Below are 25,070 nucleotides of genomic sequence, written 5' to 3'. Positions count from 1 at the left end.
GAAGGTGCCATTTTTGTTGCTGCTCTTTGAATTCTTTCAAATTTTCTTATGTTTTTTTGTGCTAGGTGCCCATAGTGTTGCAGCATACTCTAGTTGAGGTCTTATTATTGCAACCACTATTTTCTTTCACCATTTCTTCATCCATATAGTTGAAGGCCACTTTCATTGATCTTAATTAGTTAAAAGTCTCTCCAAATAATTTATTGACATGTTTATCAGGTGTCAGTTCACTTGAGGTAATCACTCCCAGGTCCCTTTCTAAATTGACTTTTTTGACTTCCTTGTTACCAATTTTATATTGACCTGATATTCTATTTTTGCTGTTTCCAAATTCCATTATGTTAAAGTTCATTTCACACCGACTCCATTCCCATATTTTGTCCAGGTCTTCTTGTAGCGATCTGCAGTCTTCTTCTGTGCTTACTCTCTTGAGTAATTTGGCATCGTCAGGAAAGAAGTTCATGTAACACTTCACTCCCTCATCTATATAATTTATATATATGGCAAACATTAAAGGAGCCAATACAGAGCCTTGCGGGATGCATATTATCACATCTTCCCAGTTTGAATTTTGTCTCTAAGTACCACTCTCATTTTTCTCCCACTTAAGAAATCTTTCATCCATTCCAGTAGCTTACCTTGTATTCCTCCTATTATTTCAATTCTTCTTATTAACTTTTTATGTGGTACTTTGTCAAAAACTTTCTGCAAGTCCAAGAAGGCACAATCTGCCCAGCCATCTCTTTCTTGTATTATCTCAATTAATCTTGAGTAAAAGCATATTAAGTTTGTGGTACACAATCTTCCACATCTAAATCCAAATTGTTTAGGGTTTATTATTTTGTTTTCTTCCAAGTGTTTGATCCATTTGTTTTTGATAACTTTTATTGCATATTTTTGCTACTGTGCTTGTAAGGGATACTGGTCTGAAGTTTGTAGGATCTTTGTTTCCTCCTTTGTATATTGATACTATGTATCTTTCCAGTCTTGCGGTACCTTTTCTTCTTTGAGTGAAAAGTCTATTGTATAATTTATCCGTCAATTCGTCTATACACTCTTTCAGTATCCAATTAGCAATTCCATATGGTCCATGCTGTTTCCTAACATCTAGGTTTTTTATTTGGTCTCTTATTTCTTTCAGTGTTACCTTTATTTCTTTCATTTTAAGGGGTCTTTCTTGTTGTCCATCTTCCCAAATTTGTGAGCTCTCAATTGTAAAAACAGACCTGAAATGTCTGATCATAACTTCTGCCATTTCTGTGTCGTTTATATATTCTTTATCTCCTTCACGCAGTTATACAAGTTCGTGTTAATCCTTTAATTTATCATTTATGTATCTGTAAAAAAGTTTAGGTTGATCCTTACATTTGTCAATAATATCTTTTTCATAATTACTTTTTTCTTTCCTGCATATATTCACATATTCATTCCTAATTTTTTATATGTTTGCCATTTGGTTTTTTTTTTTTTTTTTTTTTTTTTTTTTTTTTCTTCTTCTTCTTCCATCTTTTCCAGCCTTTGTCTCTTCTGTCTTTAGCCTCACTGCACCTTTCATTATACCAACACTTTTTATAAATCTCTTTTTGCTTCTTTGGTACATATTTATCAATTCCTTCCTTTGTACTTTTCTTTTAATATGTTCTATTTGTCTCCCATCTTTGTCTCCTCTTTGGAGAACTTATCCCATATTGTGTTTTGGAAAAATTTCCTTAGTTTTACAAAATCCGTTTGGTGTACATTAATCTTCCTTCTCAATGTTTATCATTTCTTCCTACATTGTTTTGTTCTTTTAATTCAAACTCTATTAGTATATTGTCACTCTTTCCAATTGGTGTTTTATACTCCATTTTGTTCACAATATCTGGTTCAGAAGTTAATATTAAGTCTAGTTTCGACAGTTCCTCATTGGTTCTATATCTAGTATTTTCCTTAACCCATTGTGTTAAGATGTATTCAATGGTCATATCCAGTAGAATGCTGCTCCAAAGTTCTTCTTCCCCTTTTACTATCATTTCTTCCCAGATTATATCGTTTGCATTAAAATCGCCTGTAATTACTCTGTTACCACCGTCTTTCAGTAATTAACTCATTTAGCACATTCATTGTGTCTTCCAGTAATTTAGAATGATCACTATCAGACCAAGCCTGTGTTTTTGGTGGCACATACACTGCTACAAATTTTCTGCTTTTCATATTTTTGTTTACAATTTTAATCCACATTATCTTTGTCACATTTAATCCCTTTTTGGTCAATATGATGACACCTCTCCCTGCTTGTCCATTCTATTTTTTGCCCAGTGGTTGTTTAGACCTTGTCCCACCATACTTGTTGATTGAGGTCCTTTCAGTTTTGTCTCCACAATTCCCATAATGTCAGGTTTCTCTATTTCTAGATAGTCATTTAGTTAATTAATTACAGAAATCATACCATCGATATTTATATATGCCACTTTTACTTTCATATTTTCTTTTTTTAGTTTGTTTCCATTTTTCTGATGTACCATTTTTTCAGTCTTGAGTCCAGTATTCTCATTTCTGTCATTGGCTTCAATTCTGAAAGCCTTGTCTTTCTCCTTTTCCTCATCACTTATTTCCTTTTTTATCCATATATTTTTTAATTTTTCGCGGTTTGTTAATTTAACCGCTTTTAATAATACCTCCTCGGCTATCATATGAGTTTGTAGTGACGTGATGCATCCTATGACCCGTCACACACTGATCAAAGAAATCTTCAAGATCCTGTAGTTAGCAAGCGTAGTTCGCAAGGGTGTCCCTGCCAGCCAGCGGTCAGCCAATCAGGAACTTGGAAAGCTCCTCACGTTCCCGCCAGCCTCCCTTAAAGGGTCGGCGTTTCGCCAAGATGGGCAGAACAGTACCGGCCAGCACACACAATATCTCGTCCAATCTTCTAGCTGTCCCATCGAGCCTCTCCGTCATCATCTGCTACCGCCTCGCTGACATTAGGCTCCACGTCCAGCTACAACCATAAGCTCCACTAAGCTGTGGCCTTAGTCCGAGCTTCACCAATATTTCTCATGTGACACTTCTAATGTCGCACTTTGTGGCTAATTACCAAAAGAAAGAGATTAGATATTTTGTGTGATTTTCATTTGTCCTGCCGTTGTTCCGAACTAAAACTACTACAAGTTCATAGTTTTATTTTCAGAGGTCTGTGTTGTTTTTCTTTTGAATATTTGCCTATCCTGTGAATTTTGTCAATTTCTTTGTCAAAATTTTGCCCTTCGTCCTGTATTTCTTTCAAAATTTCCTTAGCTATTTCCTTCTCCTTTTCTCTCTGGTATTTATACACATCATGTTTTTCTTGGATACCATGGACCACAATGCATTTACCTTTGTCAACTGTATCTCACCCAATTTTCGTTTTTAATTACTTTCATAAATGTTTCTTTTGTATTTTCCTCCATCTGCTTTTGTACTATTTCTCTGAAAGATATATATATATATATTTTCCTGTTCTTGTTTCCATTGATTTTTTATTTCAATGAGGTCTGTTTCCTTAATTGACTCTTCTACCTTTCCGGTCACTACCTGTAATTGCTCTTTGACCTCCTTTTTTAGTTCTTCATTTTTCTTATCCTCATTTTTCATTCTTTCATTTTCTCTTTTGAGGATATCAATTTTGCATTTTAGGTCACTTAATTCTCTAATCATTTGCTCATTACTCTTATGCAAAGTAATCAATTCCCTAAGTACAGCTCGGTAGTCCAATTTTAAATCTATGATTTCTTCCAATAATTCATTTATTTTGCAATTTCTTAATGCATTGCTATATCTAACTTCTCTATCTATATCTAAGCCTTTACCTATTTCTCCTGAATTTCTTTGAAAACCTGAAAAACTGTTGTTCTCCCACCTTTGGTTTATTCTTCAATATTCAATTAAGCATGTCCTCTTGGGAATGACACCTCTCGGTGATTCCACCTTACTTATATCCAGGCCTCTCTTCATTGGTTCGTTTGATATTCTTTCGTTTTTTCTTTCTCCATTGTGCCAACTATAGTTATTTCAAGAACTGGATTTTACCTTATCAATCACATGAAAAACATAGCCTACACATCTTGCATAATAACAACTAGTTTTCCTTCATGTGTGTATGTGTGTATCTACAAATAATCTTTCCGACTGTTGCCTCTGCGATCAGAGTACAGTGTGATGTCAACCTTTATGGAGTTCCAAGATCTGTATAGTGAAGTTGCTTGTGCTCTCTGTCTTGCTGAAGGGCTATGAAACATGGACGCTGAATGCAAACTTGAAGAGATGTCTCAAGGTTTTTAGTATCAAGTGCTTTCTAAGGATTGTGGGATATCGCTGGAATAAATTTGTGTCAAACCAGGAACTGCTCTGTGATACTCATTCAAGGCCACCATCATAAGTCATGAACATCATGTGGCACACTTACCTGATGTTTATTTCATATGGTGATCTCCACAAAAGACAACCCTTAGTGGAGGACACTTACACTCCAGATTGATGATGATGACTGCTTATAAACAATGATGATAGGATGTGCATATTTCAGATAAAGATAATTTAGCTTATTTCTTTGAAATAACTTTGCATTTAAATACAAAATAATTATAATAATAATAATGATGATAATAGCAACAAAAATAATAATAATGTTAATAATAATAATAGCAATAATAATGGTATTAGAAATAATATTAATAGTAATAATATTCTTGGAGTAATCTTCTCACTAATACGAATTTTGTTAAATTGGATAGCCGCTGACCTTCTGATGGTCTGTGTAGCTGATTGCTCAAAATTGGGAAGATTTTTTTTTTTTTTTTTTTTTTTTTTTTTTTTTTTTTTTTTTTTTTTCCCTTATTGTTCAATGTGGAACAGAAGTTTCCAATATTCATCTGGGTACCAGCATCTGCAGATTTTGAGGTCTACCTCTTCAGCTGGGTGGGAATAGTAATTATTCTAATAATCTGAGTTTATATGTCCATAAGTTGAGTGGCCTCACTGAGTGTGGCTTGTGATCTAATGTCTGTAACTGATGGATTTTTTTTTTTTTTTTTTCTGTTTTTTTGGTGTTAATGTCAATGAGGACATCTAGAAAAGGGAGTTTTCCATCTATACTTGATTCCGTAGCAAAATGTAAGACAGTTCTCTGTAAATTTTTGGACTAAATTAGAAAGTTCTTGTGAGGCATCAAAGGAGAGGAAGCTCCCATATAAAAATTAGCAAACAAGATGCCCAGGGGGGAACCCATAGCCATTCCATCAACTTGTTGGAATGTATTTCCTCGATGTGAGTAGAAGGCGATTTCTTTAGTACAAACGAGAAGCAATTGTTGAATGGTGTTCTCAGGAATGTTGAGGGGAGCCCTTCGTAATTGATATACTTGCTGGATAATAATATCAATCGTTTCTTGAATAGGAACATGTGTAAAGAGACTGGTAACATCCATCAAAGCAATGTGGTTGATGCTCTCTTGGGATTTCAGAATATCGATGTAATCCGTAGCTGAAGGCAAGAAAAATTAGTTAGGGAAGTATGGGGTAAAGAGTATATTGAGTATACCACTCACCCACTCCCTTTTATGCATAACACCACCATCCATACACAACCATTCTCCACTCACTCCTATCTTCTGTCTTCTCCTTTCTTTCCTTAAGAGGCACTCCCCTCTTTTCCAATGTTCCTCTAACCCAATCAATCCATCTCATCCTTGGTCGCCCCCTCAGGTTCACTTCTTCTACCTCTGCCTTCCACACCTCTTTTACTAATATTTCTTTACTCATTCTTTCCATGTGTCCAAACCATCCCAATATTCTTCAACCCTATCTCCCAATTCCCTTTCCAACCCTGTTCTCCTCACCTCATCTCTCACTCTATCCAGCCTAGTGACCCCTATCATACTTCTCAGGCACCCCATCTCAAACATATGCAAACTCCTCCCCTCTTCCTCTCTTAGGTTCCATGATTCTGCCCTATACAGTGCTGTTGGCACAATCACTCCTTCATACACTCCCCTCTTATCATCCATTCCCAAATGTCTTTTTCTCATTACACTTTTTAATCCCCCAAGGCATTTACTTGCTTCTCTCAATCTATATTCTACCTCCACCTCCACTCCCTTTTCTGCCACATTCGCACCCAAGTTTCTAAAACGATCCACTTCCTCCACTCTTTTCTCCCTTAATACTCACTTGCAGTCTGCTGCCACTTTCTCTCCCTGTACATCTCATCACCTTTTACCCAAATTTATCATCAACTTATTTCTTTTGTGTACCTTCCCAAACTCTGTAACTAAATTCCTCTGTCCTTCCTCTGATCCTGCTACAAGCGCAGTGTTATCAGCAAACAATAACTGGCTTATCTCTCACTTTTCTCCATTTTCTTTAACCATCTGTAATCCCCGAGATTCTATAGGTGTGAAGCTTGGGTGCCTTGCAGAAGCCACACAAAGAAAACGGATTTATTCACCACAAGATCCCACAAACGGAAATACTTCGATAGACAAACATCGAACCCCTTGAAGTAATTCTAATGGGAAAACAGGTGTGCAGGATAGGGCACATGATCCAAATGCCTTAATACAGACTTCCACGGAAAATGCTCGAAAGAGAGCTCTCTACTGGACTCAGGTCTGCAGCAGGTCAATACAACGTTTCAAGGATCATGTCAAATCACCTTTCTAGAAATGCGAATTACAACCTCAAACTCTTGAGACTCTTGCTGCTGACTGACAACATTAGTGAAACACTCATCGCAAAGGTGTCAAGACCTATGCAACCCAACATCTCCACAAAGCAGAAGAAAAACTAGCTAAATACCATCAACCACCCCTTGCTCAAGTAGGAAACTTTCCCTGTGGCATCTATGGGTGAATCTGCAAGTCACAAATCAGAATTCATCACAAGGACTGATGAGTCTGGGAGTATCTAGTTTTTATTCACATATTTTGCATGGAGTGACGTCTTCGTCAGAAGTGATGGACAACTATGAATAAGCACTGAAGGTTACTCTACAGTAGATTCTTGTCTCTTCCGCCCCTTGTTTTCCCATATTCAACAGTGTAGATTCAAATTCTATTTTATTAAGGGAGTGGGTTCTGAAGAGAAAAATTGAAATTTTCAGGGAGTGCAAGCATTGTAAACGTACGTTTTAATGAATTATCGTGTGATTTTACCTTATTATTAATGTCATACTGTGGCTCCAAGGCCTTTGTACGTAGTGCACTACCTTAAGATGACATCTCTCATTAAATGGTCATCTGTTTAGCTCAACTTTCTGGAGACTTATTAGAGAATAAAACTTTTATGCTTGGCAAAATGCACAGATTCATACAAAAGAAAAGTAGAAAATATATGATAATCTGTAGGTCAGTGATACATAAAAAAATAGGTATCAGATGTTCAGAAGCATTGAAGAACAACTTTATTGGGTTAAAGTGGGAGTAGTGTTCTCGTATTGTTAATTTTATTGGTGTTCATGTGTGTTCCCATTTTATGCAATAACATTTTCATAATATCCTCACTCTTTGCCAGATAATGATATCAACCCATGTTTTCCTCCGTCAGGACCCTAGGAACACTCGAGCACCTGCGTATCTGGCACGACAACACAGGTCCAGATATGTACGCCTCTTGGCACCTAGCCTTTATCTCCGTCAGGGATCTGCAGACGCAAGAAAACACCCAATTCATTGCCAATCGATGGATTGGTATAGACAGGGATGACGGAAAGGTAGGCTGAACCCTATGGGTATATTACCCTAAGCAAAATAAAATAATCTGGCATAGCTAGAACGAAATGTAAGTTGTAATTTTTTTACTGTAGAAAAGAAAAAAAAAAAGCATACCCCAGGAAGAATAATGTGGACTTGTTAATTTGATAACAAGTGCTGGTGAAGAGGTGTTAATATTTCTTCTTGACCACTTTCATTCACATAAAATAGACGTAGAATTTTCAGTAAACATACACATATACATACATGCACATACACACATTTGGAACAAGTTAAATGAGAAAGTGGTGTGTGCAAAAACAATACACAAATTTAAAAACAGTCTAGATAAAATGAGATATGAAGATAGGACACCACGAGCATAGCTCCCCTTCTTGTAAAATACAACCAGGTAAATACACCTAAGTAAATACACACATACACACAAACACACAGCTTGCTGGTGTAGTTGGCGTTGAGAGCTCATGACGACACAGATCTGAGATTGAGCCCCACTCAGAGCTTCAAAGATTTAAAAATACTGCAAGCTGTTACTGTCCAACTTAACAATGGGATAGGGTGAGTACGAGTGTGTATTTACCTAGTTGTATTATACGGGAAGGGGAGCTATGCTCGTGGTGACCTGTTTTTGTATCTCGCAAGATCAAGTTTGTTCTTAAATTCTTATATTGTGTTTGCACACACTATTTTTCATCTAATTTGTTCCATATATCTATCACCTCTCGCACAGGTGATAGATATATGGAACAAATTAGATGAATGCTAGGGTAGTGAGTCAGGGATTGGAGATGGTTAAAGAAAATGGAGAAAAGTGGGAGGTGAGCCAGCTGTTGTTTGCGGACGACACTGCGCTTGTGGCAGGGTCAGAGGAGAGATTGAGGAAGCTGGTGGCAGAGTTTGGGAGAGTATGTGATAGAAGAAAGCTAAAGATAAATGTGGGTAAAAGTAAGGTGATGAGATGTACAAGGGGTGAAAGTGGCAGTAGACTGGAAGTGAACATTAAGGGAGAGCGACTGGAGGAAGTGGATAGTTTTAGATAATTGGGTGCAAGTGTAGCAGGAAAAGGTGGAGTGAAGGTGGAGGTAGAATGTAGATTGAGAGAAGCGAGTAAATGCCTTGGTGGTTTAAAGAGTGTAATGAGGAATAGACATTTGGGAATGGATGCGAAGAGGAGACTGTATGAAGGAGTGATTGTGCCAACAGCACTGTATGGGGCAGAAACGTGGAACATAAGAGAAGAAGAGAGAAGGAGTTTGAATGTGTTTGAGATGAGGTGTCTGAGAAGTATGGTGGGGGTTACTAGGCTAGATAGAGTGAGAAATGAGGAGGTGAGGAGGAGAACAGGGGTGAAAAAGGATTTGGGAGATAGGGTTGATGAAAGAATATTGGGATGGTTTGGACACATGGAAAGAATGAGTGAAGAAAGACTAGTAAAAGAGGTATGGAAGGCAGATGTGGAGGGAGTGAACATGAGGGGACGTCCTAGGATGAGGTGGATGGATGGGGTGAAGGGGGCTTTGGGGAAGAGGGGAATGTCTGTTGAGGAAGGAAGGGAGAGGACGGAAGACAGAGGTGAGTGGAGAATGGTTGTATATGGATGATGTTGTGACTGCATGAGGAGGAATGGGCGCGGGGGTTGGGGGTGGTGTAGTATGTGTGAGTAAATTTTGACGCAGCCCGAAGGGATTTCTCCCCGTCCTCGCCTTATATGCAAAGGGGGACGGAGAGGGGGGGTCGCCGATTAAATGAAGTGGCCTCGCTGTGGATGTACTGTGTCATGCGACACTGCTTCTGACCCAGGGCGGTGGGCAGGGTGCAGGGATGACCCGTCATCCAGGAGGTGCTCAGATGAGAGGAAGGGTGGGAGGGGTGTGGAGTGTATTTAGGGATGAAATGGGTGGGAGTGTTTTTATGCCTTATGTGTGTAGGAAACTGTGCTTTTTCAGGTCTCTTCTGTAGCTGTCTTTTTTTAGTTTCATTGCATGTCCTCTTCTTTTTCCTATGTCCCACTTTGATAAGTCCTCTCTATCAAGGCATTCCTTTCCTTTCATAATCTTGTAGATGGTTAGTAGGTCCCCTCGTTCTCTTCTTTGTTCCAGGGCGGCAATTCCAGTTTGGCCAGTCTTTGTTCATATGTCAGGTTTGAAAATGTTGGGGCCAACTTTGTCATTGCTCTTTGTATTCTTTCTAATTTTCTTATATTTTTTTTTGTTCTGGGTGACCATATCAGTGCTGCATATTCCAATTTTGGACTTGTCAGTGTTTGTAATATTTTCTTAATCATTTCCTTGTCCAGGTATTTAAAGGCTACCTTTATTGATCTCGACAAATTGTATGTTTCTCTGACTATTTTATTTAAATGTTTATCTGGCAACATGTCTTTGGTGATGATTACTCCTTGGTCCTTTTCAGAATTTACTTTTTTCACTTCTTTTCCAAACAATTTTATATTGGCCTGATGTTCTATTCTTGCTTTTCCCAAATTCAATTACACTGCACTTCTTGATGTTGAATTCTACCTCCCATCTCTTGCTCCACTCTAAGACTTTGTTCAGATCACTCTGTAATGAGTCAGTCTATATTGGAGTTTATTCTCTTTAATAACTTTGCGTCATCTGCAAAGCAGTTCATGTAACTTTCAGTACCTTTGTACATGTCATTTACATATATAGCAAACATTATCGGAGCCAGTACTGACCCCTGTGGGAAGCCACTACTCATTGTGTGTATTTACCTAGCTGTATTTTGCGGGATAAGAGCTATGTTCATAGTGACCTGCAGTTGTATCTTTCTGCATCCAGTCCTTCCTAAAAATCATGTATAATTTTAGCACTCACTGTTTTCTCTTTCAATTTGTTCCATGTATTTACCTAGTTGTATTTTACGGGAAGGGGAGCTATGCTCGTGGGGTCCCGTCTTCATATCTCATTTTATCTAAACTATTTTGAAATTCATGTATTGTTTTTGCACACACCACTTTCTCATCTAACTTGTTCCAACTGTTTATTACTCTGTGAGGAAAGCTGTTCTTTTTCAAGTCTCTTCTATACCTGTCTTTTTTTATCTTCTTTCCGTGTCCTCTTGTATTTCTGTTATCCCATTTTATCAGATTCTCTCTATCAGTAATTTCTATGCCTTTCATGATTCTGTAAATAGCTATCAAATCTCCTCTCTCTCTTCTTTGCTCTAGTGTCTGTAGTTCAAGTTTTTCTAGTCTCTCTTCATATGATAGTTTTGAGAGCGTTGGTGCCAGTTTTGTAATTGCTCTTTGTATTCTTTCAAGTTTTTTTATACATTTTTTTGTACTTGGTGACCATATCGTTGCTGCATATTCCAATCTTGGTCTTATCAGGGTGATTAGGATTTTCTTCACCATTTCTTCATCCAGGTATGTAAATGCAACTTTGATTGTTCTTATTAAATTATAAGTTTCTCCAAAAGTCTTATTTATATGTTTCTCAGGTGACATATTATTCATAACAATGACTCCCAGGTCCTTCTCATTTTCTACTTTTTTTATTCCTTCTTCTCCCAATTTATATGCTGCTGTTATTCTGTTTTTGCTTTTTCCAAATTCCATTATACTACACTTTTTTGTATTGAACTCCATCTCCCACTTCCTACTCCATTCCTGTACTATATTTAGATCTCTCTGTAGTGATTCACAATCTTCTTCAGTTTCCACTCTTTTCAGTAGTTTTGCATCATCTGCAAAGAAGCTCGTATAGCTTTCTATTCCTTCATCCATATCATTAATATATATAGCAAACATTATTGGGGCCAGTACTGTTCCCTGCGGAACACCGCTTATTACTTCATCCCATTTTGAGTGCTGGTTTCTTATCACTACTCTCATTTTTCTTTCTTGCAAAAAGTCTTCCATCCAATTTAGTAGTTTTCCCTGTATTCCTCCTTGAGTTTCTAATTTCTTAAGCAACTTCTTATGTGGTACTTTGTCAAAAGCTTTCTTTAGGTCTAGAAATGCACAGTCCACCCATCCATCTCTTTCTTGTATTATATCTATTAGCCTTGAATAGAAACATATTAAATTGGTGACGCATGATCGTCCTTGTCTGAATCCAAATTGCCTTGGATTTAACACTTTGTTTTTTTTCTAAATATTTTACCCATCTACTTTTGATAATTCTTTCACAAATTTTTGCTATTGTACTTGTTAGAGAGACTGGTCTATAGTTTGTAGGTTCTTCTTTATTTCCTCCTTTATATATAGGTACTATATTTGTTTTTTTCCAATCTTCTGGAACTTTTCCTTCTTTCAAGGAACTGTTTAGTATGCTATGTATTTTGTCTGCCAGTTCATTCCTGCATTCTTTCAGAATCCAGTTTGCTATATCATCTGGTCCATGCGATTTTCTGACATCAAGATTACTCAAGTGTGTCAATATTTCATTCTTTGTTACTTCTATTTCTTCCATAGGGGGGACTTTCTCTTTCCATTCAATCTCTTCAGGTTGTATGTTCTCCCTTGTAAACACTGATTTAAAATGTTTGTTCATAATTTCCGCCATTTCCATTTCCTCAGTGTATTCAACTCCCTCTTGTCTTAATTTCTCCAAGTCTTGTTTGTTTTTCAGTTTATTGTTTACAAATCTGTAGAATAGTTTTGGTTGATCTTTACACTTTTCTATGACATCTTTTTCATATTTTCTCTTTTCCTCTCTGCACGTTTGTACATATTCATTTCTATAACCGGTATATATTTTCCATTTTTCAGGTCTTGTCTTTTTTCCATCTGGTCCAGGCTTTGTCTCTTTTGTCTTTTAGCTCCCTACAACTTTTGTTGTACCAGCATTTTACATATTCTTTTTCTTGTTTTTGTCTTGGGACATACTTTTCCACTCCTTTTTTGTAAATTTTTGTCAAAATATTCCATTTCTCTTCCACTGTTGTTTTTTCTTTGTATATTTCTTCCCAGTTTTCTTGTTGAAAGAATTCTCTTATTTTATCAAAGTTTGTTTTTTCATACATCATTCTTCCTTTTCTATATTGCTCATTTCTTTTCCTATATTTTTCTTCATTAAGTTCCAGTTCAATCAATATGTGGTCACTTTTACTTATTGGTGTTTTATATTCAATCTTGTCCACTATTCTAGGTTCAGATGTAATTATTAAGTCTAGTCTCGATGGTTCTTCATTTCTATACCTGGTGTTCTCCTGTATCCATTGTGTCATTGTATGGTCAGTAATCATCTCAAGTAGAGCGTTTCCCCATGAGCCGTCTCCACCCTTTACTGTCATTTCTTCCCAGCAGATTTCTTTGCAATTAAAGTCGCCCATTATAACTATTCTTCCTCCATCTTCCATTATTTTATTTAATGTTATCTTTGTGTCCTCTAACATACTTTTATGTTCACTCTCCTCCCATGAGGCTGTTTTCGGAGGCACATAATTTATCACAAATTTTCTGCTCTTCTTATCTCTGTATCTATTACTGTATGTGGAAAGCTGTTCTTTTTCACTTCTCTTCTGTAACTGTCTTAAGTTTCTTCTCATGTCCTCTTGTATTTCTTCTGTCCCATTTAAGTAGGTCATCCCTATCAAGGATTTCCATCCCTTTCATAATTCTGTAGATGGTTATCAAATCACCTCTTTCTCTTCTTTGTTCCAGAGTTGATAAGTTTAGTTTGTCCAATCTTTGTTCGTATGTCAACTTGCTAAGTGTTGGTGCCATCTTTGTCATTGCTCTTTGAATTCTTTCTAGTTTATATACATATTATATATATATATATATATATATATATTTTTTTTTTTTTTTTTTTTTTTTTTTTGTACTAGGTGTCCATAGTGACGCTGCATATTCTAATTTTGGTCTTACCAGTGTAACTAGTATCCTCTTTACCATTTCCTCATCCATGTAGTCAAAGGCCACTTTCATTGATCTTATTAAATTGTAAGTTTCTCCAACTATTTTGTTTACCCGTTTTCCCACAAATCCTTTATAGAGCGTATGTTGTGTTGTTTGCGTGCATGATTGTGTATAATGCAGTCTTCCATTATGTGTTGTATGGTATGGGGTGAAGTGTTGCATCCTGGGCAGCTGTTCACAACGCGGTCATCCAGCCTCTTCTGGTAGCTTAGAAGTGCTGGGTGGTGACCGCACCGCAGTCTGGCCAAGTGGACTCTGTCCTTTCGTGGGAGAGAGGATTCAGAAGGGTGGATATCAGGGGGTCTGGCATGCAGCAATGTGTTGTCTTTCAGTGTGTTAATGGAGCGGTGAGTGATATGATTATGAATGTTTCTGGAGGCTGGTATTTGGTGGTTGTGGAGGAAGAGAAGAGAGTATCTGTGCGTGATAAAGGTCTTTGGGTGTTGTTTTAATGTTTCTTGGTGTGTGTGGGTGTTCTGCTATGTAGTGTAGCGGGTGTAATGTGTTTGTGGTGGCTGCGGCAAGTGTTTGTGTGCCTCTCATGTCGAGGTGGTCCTTGACTTTGAGGACTTTTGTTTCATGGTGTAAATGGTCTGTAGGTGTTGTATTTGTGTAGCATGTAATTGTTTTTAGGGCTTTGTTTTGTATGATTTGAAGGGTGTTGTGGTGTGTCTCACTGAGATTAGGAGCCCATGCAGGACTCGCATAATTCAACACTGAGCGTATGCATTGTTTGTATATTGTTATATTAGTTTCTTTGTTTTGTCCAAATGTTGTTCCAGTGATTGACTTAAGTGCGTTAAGTCTGGGTGTGCATTTGTTTTTTATGTTTGTGATGTGTTGTTTGAAAGACATGGATGTATCGTATGTTACACCAAGAATTTTCGGTGTGTTTGTGTGTGGTATTAGAGTGTTGTTGATGTAGAGATGAGGTATGTATTTGTGTTCTTTTGTCCAGTTGGTGAGAAGTGTTGCTGTAGATTTGGTTGGAGCTATTTTGAGTCTGTGATGAACCATGTGTTGAGTGTGTCAAGGTATGGCTGGATTATTTCTGCAGCTTTGTCTGTGTTATGATGTGTGCATGTGATTGTTATGTCGTCTGCGTAGGAAGAGATTTGTATTTCTGAGGTGTCTGGCGTGGGTAAGTCATGCATGTATAGATTAAATAGTGTGGGGGATAGAACCGAGCCCTGTGGTACTCTGTTCTTAATGTTTCTGATGTGCGATGATTGGCCATTATATGACACGTAAGCATTCCTACCTGCCAGATAATTGGCCAGTCATCTTTTGGTGTTATTGTGCATGTCTGTGTTATATATTTTATTTGTTAGGTTGTGGCGGGGGATAGCATCAAAAGCTTTACTAATGTCTAATGTTATAAGAAGTGTTCTGTGGTGGGGCCTATCTGAATTGATGCCATCTAAAATTCTTTGTGTGAGGTTTGTCAGAAGAGTGTTTGTGGAGTGTAGTGGCCTAAAACCGTGTTGTGAGTCAGCAAGGGGAATATGTGGTGTGACAAGTTTAAGTATTAGGCGTTCAATGACTTTAGAGGGGGTGCAGAGAAGTGTGATTGGACGGTGCAATGTTGGGATTGTTGGGTCTTTGTTCGGTTTTGGAATGGTGATTATTTTACCATGCTTCCAGATGTCGGGTATAGTGTTGTGTGAATAGCTGTAGTTTGCAATGTTTGTGAGTGTGTGTATACCTTGTAGTCCAATGTGTTTTAGGTGGATGTTGCTTATGTTATCAGGGCCACAGGCAGATGAGTGCTTGAGACTATGTATTATGATTTTTGTCTGACTGTCTATGAAGGGTATATAGTCTGAGTCTGTGGGAAAGTCTTTCTTACGTCGAATGGTGCGTCGGTCGTCAGGGTGAGAAGTGAGATGGCTTGTCTGTGCAAAATGACGTATGAGTGCGTTTGCTTGTTGTCTGTTTGATTGTAGATTATCTGTTGTTGTGATTATTGCTGCATGAGAGCGTGTAGTGTTACTGTTGGATAGTGTAATGCTGTTGAGTGTTTTGTACAATTTGCTGGTGTTTGTTTTGTGATCAAGTGTATTGATAAAGTTTTGCCAATTTTGTGTTTTTTGTTCATGTATTTTATTGGCAATCACAGTGTTTAGTGTTTGTATTTGGTCTGCTATGTTTTGAGGGATAGGTGTCGGGGTACCGTGTTTAAGTGTGTCACGTTGTCTGATGAGGGTTTGGATTTCTGGTGTGAAGTTGGGGTTGTGTGATTTTCTGTTGCCTCTAGGGATGTATCTCTTGTCTGCATTTTGTATGATTGTATTAAAAGTGTGCACAGCATTGTTTATGTTTGTGATTGGTGTACTGTTAAGTGTTTTAAAATGTTGTTCTGCGTCTACGTCGTGGGACCACCCCCCCAACCCCAAGAGTTGGGGGCCAAACGGCAGCAACTACCCCTGGCCACCGGCTCTACGCAGGTGGCACCGATCCCCAAGAGGAGCTACGCCTACCTTGGGGAGTACCACAATCCTTTTTCCCAACATGTTAAGTGTAGTTGGGAAGGCTTATGGGAGGATCTTGATTGAGAGGATTAGGAGAGGAACAGAGGGAGTAATTGGTGAGGAACAGTGTGGATTTAGGATGAGTAGAGGTTGTGTAGATCAGATCTTTGTGGTAAGACAGATATGTGAGAAAGCTATAGGAAAGGGGAAAGGATGTTTTTTGGGCTTTTATGGATCTGGAAAAAGCTTATGATAGGGTAGACAGAAAGGCACTGTGGGAGGTTATGCAGATATACGGGATAAGAGGAAAGCTTCTGAGAGCTGTCAAGAGTTTTTATGAGAGTAGTAGAGCTTGTGTCAGGATTGGAAATGGAGAGAGTGAGTGGTTCGAGGTAAAGGTGGGACTTCGTCAAGGATGCGTTGTCGCCCTGGCTGTTCAACTTATACATGGATGGGGTGGTGCGAGAGATAAATGCAAGGGTAGTGGGTCAGGGATTGGAGATGGTTAAAGAAAATGGAGAAAAGTGGGAGGTGAGCCAGCTGTTGTTTGCGGACGACACTGCGCTTGTGGCAGGATCGGAGGAGGGATTGAGGAAGTTGGTGGCAGAGTTTGGGAGAGTATGTGATAAAAGAAAGCTAAAGATAAATGTGGGTAAAAGTAAGGTGATGAGATGTACAAGGGATGAAAATAGCAGTAGACTGGAAGTGAGCATTAAGGGAGAGTGACTGGAGGAAGTGGATAGTTTTAGATACTTGGGTGCAAATGTGGCAGGAAAAGGTGGAGTGAAAGTGGAGGTAGAATGTAGATTGAGAGAAGCGAGTAAATGCCTTGGTGGATTAAAGTGTGTAATGAGGAATAGACATTTGGGAATGGATGCTAAGAGGAGACTGTATGAAGGAGTGATTGTGCCAACAGCACTGTATGGGGCAGAAACATGGAACATAAGAGAAGAAGAGAGAAGGAGTTTGAATGTGTTTGAGATGAGGTGTCTGAGAAGTATGATGGGGGCTACAAGGCTAGATAGAGTAAGAAATGAGGAGGTGAGGAGGAGAACAGGGTTGATAGGGTTGATGAAAGAATATTAGGATGGTTTGGACACATGGAAAGAATGAGTGAAGAAAGACTAGTAAAAGAGGTATGGAAGGCAGATGTGGAGGGAGTGAACATGAGGGGACGTCCTAGGATGAGGTGGATGGATGGGGTGAAGGGGGCTTTGGGGAAGAGGGGAATGTCTGTTGAGGAAGGACGGGAGAGGACAGAAGACGGGTGAATGGAGAATGGTTGTATATGGATGATGATGTGATTGCATGAGGTGGAATGGTCGAGGGGATGGGGGCTGAGGTAGTATGTGTGAGCAAAATTTGACGCAGCCCAAAGGGATTTTTCCTTGTCTTCTCCTTTTATGCAATGGGGGGACGGAGAGGGGGTGTCGCAAATTTAATGAAGCGGCCTTGCTGTGTCTTGCGACACTGCTTCTGACCCAGGGCAGTGGACAAGGTGCAGGGATGACCTGTCATCCAGGAGGTGCTAAGATACGAGGGAGGGTGGAGGGGTGTGGAGTGTATTCAGGGATGGAATGGGTGGAAATGATTTTATGCCTTTTCCTTTTTGGCTACCTCCCTTGTAAGGGGGAAGGGGCCTTGGTATATGTATGTATTCAGTCTGGGCCATATGATTTTCTGACATCAAGTTTTTTATTTGTTCCCTTATTTCTTTCTGTGTCACTGTTATTTCTTTCATTTTGGGAAATCTTTCATGGTGTCCTTCAGGACACCAAGAAAGATCCCCCAAAATGAAAGAAATAACAGTGACACAGAAAGAAATAAGGGAACAAATAAAAAACCTGATGTCAGAAAATCATATGGGCCAGACTGAATAGTGATATTAAAAGAATGTATAGATGAACTTACAAATAAAATACACAAGATAATTGACTTTTAACTAAAAGAAGGAAAAGTACCACAAGATTGGAAAAATGCAAATATTGTACCAATATATAAGTAAGGAGATAAAGAAAATCCAACAATTGTAAATACAGACCTAATGTGTCTGGTCATAACTTCAGCTATTTCTACATCTGTGTATTCTTTGTTTCCTTCACGCAGTTTCAATATTTCATGTTTGTCTTTTAGTTTATCGTTTACATATCTGTAAAATAGTTTAGGTTGGTCTATACATTTTGCTATTGTATCTTTTTCATATTTTCTTTTTCCTCTCTGCATATGTCTACATATTCATTTCTCGGTTTGATGTAGGTTTGCCATATATTCACTTTTTTGTCTTTTTTCCATCTTTTTCAGGCTTTGTCTCTATCTTTGGCATCACTACACTTTTTATTATACCAACACTTTATGTAAACCCTTTTTTGTTTCTGCTTAGGTACATGTGTATCTGTTTCCTCCTTTTATATTTCTTTAATGGTGTTCCATTTATCTTCCATTTTTGTTTCATCATTTGCAAATTTTTCCCAATAGGCATTTTGAATTTTTTTTCTAAGTTTTACAAAGTAAGTTTTGTTGTACATTAATCTTCCTTCTCTATGTTTCTTGTTTCTTCTCACAAGATTTTGTTCCTTACGCTCGAACTCTATTTGTATGTGGTCACTTTTTCCAATTAGTGTCTTATAGTTTATTTCTTCTACAATTTCAGGCTTAGAAGTGACTATCAAGTCTAGTCTCGATGTTTTTTTGTTGTGTCTGTACCTAGTGTTTTCTTTGACCCATTGAGTCAGTGTGTAATCAATGGTCATATCCAGTAGGACATTGGCCCCGTGTTCCTCTCCACCTTTTATTGTCAGCTCTTCCCATTTTATTTCCTTTGCATTAAAGTCACCCATAATTATTATGTTTTATCCATATTTCAGTGTCTCAGTTAATTCATTCTTTGTGTCTTCTAGTAATATTGAGTGTTCACTGTCAGTCCAAGCCTTAGTTTCTGGGGGCACATATACAACTATGAACTTTCTGCTTTTCATACTGCTATATTTTACTTTAATTGTGATCAGTTCCACATTTTCCTTACCATCTGCCTTTATTACATTTAGGCCTTTTCTAATCAGTAGCATGACTCCTCCCCCCTGTTTGTTCATTCTATTTTTTGACCAAAGGTTGTATAAACCTTGTCCCTTTGGTCTATAATTTAGAAAAACCTCAATGTCACCCACTCACTCCACAAGTGCTTGAGGCCCACTGGATCCTGGCTACGACAACAAGATGGCGCCCGATTCTGCACTGTGTTGCAAGCACCTCTACGTCGCTAGAGTCGACATCCAGGCTTCGCAAATTGTTCTCCACCTTTTCCCATCAGGTGTGGAGTTATTGTTGCCCCCTAGGCTGTCTGTCCGAGCAGTCCCATGCAGAGTTGTCCTCAAGGTCTCCCCTTTACATTCTCAGTGTAAACACGTAGCCAAGACGCATCACTCAATGATCTAATGCAGTCTATTTGAAGTATGTGTATCAGCACCTAGATTTCATGATGTATTTCTTTCTTCATATGTTTAGCTTGCCATTATGTATTGGGCCACCTATCAAAATGAGTTTAGGTTCCAGGATTTGGCCCCGATCAGACCGTATCATGGAGTAGAGTCTTGGTTTTGTCTTTATCGAAAGAATGTTCGATTTGAACAAGAACCTTAGGCCATGGAATGCTTTTATTACGGACCTAATACACTTATCATTTTCAAGACTGATAATAGTTTCTGGGAACAGTTTAGAGCCAAATTATGTGAAACTATCAACAAGTGCTAAGTTGAACCCTGCTACAACTTCATGTCCATTAACAAAAGGTCTCCGCTGATCATGTATAACCTTTATTTTGGCTTCATTTACTCTCAAGACAATTTTTCCCAAGGAGTTCACAAAATGCCAGATAGAAATCTAATGTCTTCTGGAGGGATGGACATGTCATCAGCATAGGTGAACTCTTTAAGCCCTAGTATTCCAATCATCACATCACTGTCATCCTGCACTACTTGTCAGAACACCCATTCCAGGGCCAAGTTGAAAAGGCAATTTCATAAATTGGCCCAATATTAGCTTGTTTCCAATGATCATGGAAAAAGTTCATGTATTTTGCACACGAAATCTTCTTGACACTTTCTGAGTATCTAACTTGAGATCCCATATGGCTCTGTGTCTATTCTCACACCCAGTGCTTCCAGGAGTTTTTGCATCTTTAGTAACCGTTTACGTGGTGGGGGATCCTGCTAGCCGGTGACACATTAACAGATCCACATTAATATAAAACAGAAAACACCACAATGTTTCCTCTGGCAAATATCTACGGAATGGCTTGAGAAGCATGGTGTTGCGGGTTTCCAATCTGTAAAATTCGAGGCAACAGTTATCATAATTTCTTGCTATGTATAAGTGAAAACATATGTCATTCAAAGGAGACAAAGGCCCACAGAATGTGAATGCTCTGCCCATTCAACTTATGTCCCAGATAGATACCAAATTCACCCCTACCATATCCCCATGAACGTGATTGCTCTGATGTAGCGTCTTACATGAAGAGCCCCTTGCTCAACTGAAATATACACATTATTTGATCTGCTAGTATATTTGTGGATGTATAGTAAAACTGAGAAAGACTACACCAAAAAAAATTGAACTAATTAGAATTTTTAATTTATTCAGACCACCCACACCGTATAAAAATAAATATCCTTTCCCAATTTCAGCTGGATATCACTATGGAATCTGCAAATTTGGACACCATGGGTGACTTCAGCCACTTGTATGAAGCCTCCAAACAGCGCAATATCAAGGACAACCACCTGTGGTTCTCCGTCTTCTACAGACCAAGGAGGTTTGGATTAATTTTTCATAGTACCAAGCACTCTTGACCTTAAGAGTCTTGTTATTTCTTTCATTTTGGGAAATCTTTCATGGTGTCCTTCAGGACACCAAGAAAGATCCCCCAAAATGAAAGAAATAACAGTGACACAGAAAGAAATAAGGGAACAAATAAAAAACCTGATGTCAGAAAATCATATGGGCCAGACTGAATAGTGATATTAAAAGAATGTATAGATGAACTTACAAATAAAATACACAAGATAATTGACTTTTAACTAAAAGAAGGAAAAGTACCACAAGATTGGAAAAATGCAAATATTGTACCAATATATAAGTAAGGAGATAAAGAAAATCCAACAATTGTAAATACAGACCTAATGTGTCTGGTCATAACTTCAGCTATTTCTACATCTGTGTATTCTTTGTTTCCTTCACGCAGTTTCAATATTTCATGTTTGTCTTTTAGTTTATCGTTTACATATCTGTAAAATAGTTTAGGTTGGTCTATACATTTTGCTATTGTATCTTTTTCATATTTTCTTTTTCCTCTCTGCATATGTCTACATATTCATTTCTCGGTTTGATGTAGGTTTGCCATATATTCACTTTTTTGTCTTTTTTCCATCTTTTTCAGGCTTTGTCTCTATCTTTGGCATCACTACACTTTTTATTATACCAACACTTTATGTAAACCCTTTTTTTGTTTCTGCTTAGGTACATGTGTATCTGTTTCCTCCTTTTATATTTCTTTAATGGTGTTCCATTTATCTTCCATTTTTGTTTCATCATTTGCAAATTTTTCCCAACAGGCATTTTGAATTTTTTTTCTAAGTTTTACAAAGTAAGTTTTGTTGTACATTAATCTTCCTTCTCTATGTTTCTTGTTTCTTCTCACAAGATTTTGTTCCTTACGCTCGAACTCTATTTGTATGTGGTCACTTTTTCCAATTAGTGTCTTATAGTTTATTTCTTCTACAATTTCAGGCTTAGAAGTGACTATCAAGTCTAGTCTCGATGGTTTTTTGTTGTGTCTGTACCTAGTGTTTTCTTTGACCCATTGAGTCAGTGTGTAATCAATGGTCATATCCAGTAGGACATTGGCCCCGTGTTCCTCTCCACCTTTTATTGTCAGTTCTTCCCATTTTATTTCCTTTGCATTAAAGTCACCCATAATTATTATGTTTTATCCATATTTCAGTGTCTCAGTTAATTCATTCTTTGTGTCTTCTAGTAATATTGAGTGTTCACTGTCAGTCCAAGCCTTAGTTTCTGGGGGCACATATACAACTATGAACTTTCTGCTTTTCATACTGCTATATTTTACTTTAATTGTGATCAGTTCCACATTTTCCTTACCATCTGCCTTTATTACATTTAGGCCTTTTCTAATCAGTAGCATGACTCCTCCCCCCTGTTTGTTCATTCTATTTTTTGACCAAAGGTTGTATAAACCTTGTCCCTTTGGTCTATAATTTAGAAAAACCTCAATGTCACCCACTCACTCCACAAGTGCTTGAGGCCCACTGGATCCTGGCTACGACAACAAGATGGCGCCCGATTCTGCACTGTGTTGCAAGCACCTCTACGTCGCTAGAGTCGACATCCAGGCTTCGCAAATTGTTCTCCACCTTTTCCCATCAGGTGTGGAGTTATTGTTGCCCCCTAGGCTGTCTGTCCGAGCAGTCCCATGCAGAGTTGTCCTCAAGGTCTCCCCTTTACATTCTCAGTGTAAACACGTAGCCAAGACGCATCACTCAATGATCTAATGCAGTCTATTTGAAGTATGTGTATCAGCACCTAGATTTCATGATGTATTTCTTTCTTCATATGTTTAGCTTGCCATTATGTATTGGGCCACCTATCAAAATGAGTTTAGGTTCCAGGATTTGGCCCCGATCAGACCGTATCATGGAGTAGAGTCTTGGTTTTGTCTTTATCGAAAGAATGTTCGATTTGAACAAGAACCTTAGGCCATGGAATGCTTTTATTACGGACCTAATACACTTATCATTTTCAAGACTGATAATAGTTTCTGGGAACAGTTTAGAGCCAAATTATGTGAAACTATCAACAAGTGCTAAGTTGAACCCTGCTACAACTTCATGTCCATTAACAAAAGGTCTCCGCTGATCATGTATAACCTTTATTTTGGCTTCATTTACTCTCAAGACAATTTTTCCTAAGGAGTTCACAAAATGCCAGATAGAAATCTAATGTCTTCTGGAGGGATGGACATGTCATCAGCATAGGTGAACTCTTTAAGCCCTAGTATTCCAATCATCACATCACTGTCATCCTGCACTACTTGTCAGAACACCCATTCCAGGGCCAAGTTGAAAAGGCAATTTCATAAATTGGCCCAATATTAGCTTGTTTCCAATGATCATGGAAAAAGTTCATGTATTTTGCACACAAAATCTTCTTGACACTTTCTGAGTATCTAACTTGAGATCCCATATGGCTCTGTGTCTATTCTCACACCCAGTGCTTCCAGGAGTTTTTGCATCTTTAGTAACCGTTTACGTGGTGGGGGATCCTGCTAGCCGGTGACACATTAACAGATCCACATTAATATAAAACAGAAAACACCACAATGTTTCCTCTGGCAAATATCTACGGAATGGCTTGAGAAGCATGGTGTTGCGGGTTTCCAATCTGTAAAATTCGAGGCAACAGTTATCATAATTTCTTGCTATGTATAAGTGAAAACATATGTCATTCAAAGGAGACAAAGGCCCACAGAATGTGAATGCTCTGCCCATTCAACTTATGTCCCAGATAGATACCAAATTCACCCCTACCATATCCCCATGAACGTGATTGCTCTGATGTAGCGTCTTACATGAAGAGCCCCTTGCTCAACTGAAATATACACATTATTTGATCTGCTAGTATATTTGTGGATGTATAGTAAAACTGAGAAAGACTACACCAAAAAAAATTGAACTAATTAGAATTTTTAATTTATTCAGACCACCCACACCGTATAAAAATAAATATCCTTTCCCAATTTCAGCTGGATATCACTATGGAATCTGCAAATTTGGACACCATGGGTGACTTCAGCCACTTGTATGAAGCCTCCAAACAGCGCAATATCAAGGACAACCACCTGTGGTTCTCCGTCTTCTACAGACCAAGGAGGTTTGGATTAATTTTTCATAGTACCAAGCACTCTTGACCTTAAGAGTCTTCCTTAAAATAATTGTTATTATCATAATAATAGTACTAATAATAGTTATTATTATTGTTTTATTGTAATTTGTTATTATTTATCTTTCAATTTATTATTATTTACTATTTGTTTGTTTATTCATTAATTTACCTATTTATTTAATTCATTATTATGTTATAATTTTATTTATTTATCATTATATATATATATATATTTTTTTTTTCCATACAACCTAGTTATGGACCAAAAGGTCTCCTGTCAGCATGCTCCTCCTTTGTAATCCTTTGTAATTTTGAAGTCTCCTACCTCTTCTTCAGCTCAGTGGGAATAATTATTATTCTGATAATCTGAGTTTATATATTCACAAGTTGAGTGGCCTCACCAAGTGTGATTTGTGATCTAATGTCCGTAGCTGCTGTGACCAGACTTTCACTAGAGGGTTCTTGTCCAATTGTTTGAGGGAAGTGTTAGTTAATTGATTCTACTGTGTGTTTAAAAGTTGTCTGAATTTTTCTATTAAAACAGCTTCTACTATTTGTAGTCTGCGGTGATCATTTGTTCAAAAGTATTATTTCTCAAGTCTGCTGCATATGTTCTTTTGTTATGTTGTGCTGTGTAGTATACAAAAATCCCACCGTTGCTTAATTCCCTGTCAGACATGTGTGTTTATACCCTACATTGTTTTCATTATATTCTCTAGTGTGAGTTGCATTGTTGCTCATTATGAGTGACATGTTTTATTTGATTCTGACATGTGTGTTTATACCCTACATTGTTTTCACTATGTTCTCTAGTGTTAGTTGCATTGTTCCTCATAATGAGTGATGTGTTTTATTTGACTTGTAAAAGGAGACCAAGTTTATTTTGATATTGTGAGCTGGAATAATTCTGTTATTAACTATTCTGTGAATAACCTTTTCCTCTTTGCTATGTTCATTGTAAAATATCTTATAACAGATAATGATAATATCAAAATTGCCATTTTGTTTTGATGAACCATCAAGTAATCTCTTC

General features: G+C 37.8%; 1 protein-coding gene across 1 annotated transcript in view; it reads left to right on the top strand.

Moving 5' to 3' along the window:
- The window catches only part of LOC143030916 (polycystin-1-like protein 2), a 292,044-nt gene that overhangs the window by 158,213 nt on the left and 108,761 nt on the right, over positions 1-25,070 (top strand). Inside the window, exons 17-18 of the mRNA XM_076194168.1 lie at positions 7,557-7,722; positions 20,764-20,891. Of these exons, the coding sequence (XP_076050283.1) occupies positions 7,557-7,722; positions 20,764-20,891 (294 nt within the window). The remainder of the gene's footprint in view (positions 1-7,556; positions 7,723-20,763; positions 20,892-25,070) is intronic.

This window comes from Oratosquilla oratoria, chromosome 12 (assembly GCF_046742065.1).
Source record: "Oratosquilla oratoria isolate Oo_2021 chromosome 12, ASM4674206v1, whole genome shotgun sequence".
Taxonomy (NCBI): domain Eukaryota; kingdom Metazoa; phylum Arthropoda; class Malacostraca; order Stomatopoda; family Squillidae; genus Oratosquilla; species Oratosquilla oratoria.
This window is presented reverse-complemented; position numbering and strand designations above follow the sequence as displayed.